This window comes from Ctenocephalides felis, unplaced genomic scaffold (genome assembly GCF_003426905.1).
Source record: "Ctenocephalides felis isolate EL2017-DRISC unplaced genomic scaffold, ASM342690v1 CF-g0.4_SCAFFOLD_00845, whole genome shotgun sequence".
Taxonomy (NCBI): domain Eukaryota; kingdom Metazoa; phylum Arthropoda; class Insecta; order Siphonaptera; family Pulicidae; genus Ctenocephalides; species Ctenocephalides felis.
The window spans coordinates 74921172-74923627 of NW_020536999.1; the positions used below are offsets into that span (position 1 = coordinate 74921172).

The 2456-nt window shown below is 34.9% G+C and overlaps 1 protein-coding gene across 1 annotated transcript; it reads right to left on the minus strand.

Annotated features, from left to right (window-relative positions):
* Positions 1 to 496: 496 nt before the first annotated feature.
* On the minus strand, positions 497 to 2116 carry LOC113389151 (ATP-dependent DNA helicase pif1-like). Its single transcript, XM_026626206.1, has one exon. The coding sequence runs from the start codon at positions 2114 to 2116 to the stop codon at positions 497 to 499; it is 1620 nt and encodes a 539-aa protein (XP_026481991.1).
* Positions 2117 to 2456: the final 340 nt, after the last annotated feature.

The window sequence follows — 2456 nt, forward strand, 5'->3', positions numbered from 1 at the left end:
GATATTTCTATATATGTACATGTTTTTGAATTTTATTTTTTGAAATGTCAATTTTTTTTTTCAAAAATTATATATCCAAATTTCCTTTAATTTTGACATTTGTCATTTTAGTGTTTTGTTTTTTTTTTGGTCATTTTCTGTCAAAATTTTTAGAAATTTATAAAAATTATATATTTATATTTCAAATTTACTTTTCAAAATTTCCTATAACCTAAGTTGGATATATATGCACACGATGAGCCATTAAAATTTAAAATCGGTCCAGTAGTTTGGGCGTCCATCGCGAACCAACATCGTGACACGAGATTTATATATATATAGATATATATATATATATATATATATATATATATATATATATATACTAGCAGACCCGGCGAACTTTGTTCCGCCATAATGGCAATAAATAAGCTTTTTTTTTTAATGGAAAAAATAAAAATAGAAATAAAATAGCAACATTAATCATTCATAATTATTTATTCATTTTAGTACCTCTTCATTGAAGTACCTTGTTATACACAACATTTTTTGTTTTGTTATCAGGCGCAAAAACAAACAACGCAGATGGTTTTCCGACCCGTGAACATGCCACATATAGTTGTCCATGGGAAAAACATGAATGTTCCAAATTCAAACCACAAACTTTTAAGGATTGCCCTTGTGATTTGTTGATGGTCATGGCAAATGCAAGGCGTATTGGAAATTGAAATCTTTTGAATTCAAACGGCATATCGGTTGGGATCATCGGTATTCTCGGAATGAGAACTTCCTCACCTTCAAATTTTCCTATCATTATGGTAGCGTAAATTACATTGTTCAACAATTTTGTAACCACCAAACGCGTACCGTTGCAAAGTTTTGGTTGGTTTATGTTTCGAAGCATTATTACTACGGAGCCAACCTTTAGGAGTAAATTGTGCGGCGGTAAGCCAGGCACGTCCAAAGAGTTTAAAAATTCAATTGGATAGTTGGTGGCTTCATCTTCATTTGTGACGCAGTCAATAGATTTGAATGAATGCATTGTTCCAATTATTTTATGAATTATGTGGTTTAGGTCATCTACATCTTTATTCTTTGCTGCTAAAATTGCCCGCTTACTCAACCATTCATTATTTTTGCAATTAGAAATAATTTCTGGAAATACATTGTTGATAAGTTCGTCTTTTGATGAGACAAAATTACAAAAATTGTTTGGAAATGATATTAATCCGCTCGATTCATCGACAGGTACTTGACCATTACCGATACTCAGCAATTGCTTCGAGAAATCTTCAGCAGATGTATCATTAAGCAATGTAACTCTCATGTTTGTTGTCAGTTGCAGTTTCTTCACATAGCGCCATAGATTTGACGATTTGAGGCAAGCGTTTATTTCGTCGGCAACTGTAGATCTTGGAATTACTGGCAGTATTTGGCGGAAATCGCCAGACAGTAAAATCATTGCTCCTCCGAAACATCTTGAGTCATTGCGTAAATCTTTTAATGTTCGGTTAAGTGCTTCTAATGCACGTTTATGGGCCATTGTGCATTCGTCCCAGATGATGATTTTCGATAACGCTAAAACTCTGGCCATTGCTGAGTGTTTTGCAATATTACACGTTGGTTCTTCAATAGATTGAATATTTAACGGTAATTTGAATGCAGAATGAGCCGTACGGCATCCTTCTAACAACGTGGCTGCTATTCCAGAAGAAGCAACTGCAACCGCTATGTTTGATCTCGCCCGAACACTTGCTAAAACTAATGACATGAGGAATGTCTTGCCAGTTCCACCAGGAGCATCTAGAAAATATAAACCACCATTTTCATCATCGATTGCCTTCATTAAAGTATAATAAACTTCCTTTTGTTGGCAATTCAACAGGGGAACATTCGTTTGAACTACTAAATCTAATTCCTGGAGGTCATATTCACGTTCCCGTTCCAATTCTCGATTAAATGTGTCATTCATTTCACGACATGGTGCTGGCATGCCTAACCTGATTAATAAATTACCGCACATGAGGTAACAGATATCTTCGATCAAGAGTAAAGCACGATTGTGTACTTCCTCATTCATCTCAATATCGAAATTTCTAGAACTAACACGAATTTGATGTAAAATATCTTCTGACATATTGTCCTTGTATTTGTGCCACAGGTTACATGGATTTGATGGAAAACATGTCGAAATTATTATAGCGAATAATGTGCGTATCTGGCTTGGAGATGCAGAGATAATGGCTTCAGCGATTGTCGTATCCCAATGACTATCGTTTTCTGATAATTTCAATTCCTCACATGCAGCACGATATGTTGGAAATATTAAACGATTAACAGTTCGTAGTGACTCAAATGACGTTGGCCCACGCACATTTACCAGCAACAACCGCAAATAAAAACATTCAATATTTTTTGGATGAACTGTATACATTCGACCAAGAGCTTCAGTAGAATGCACATCTGGATACCCAGGA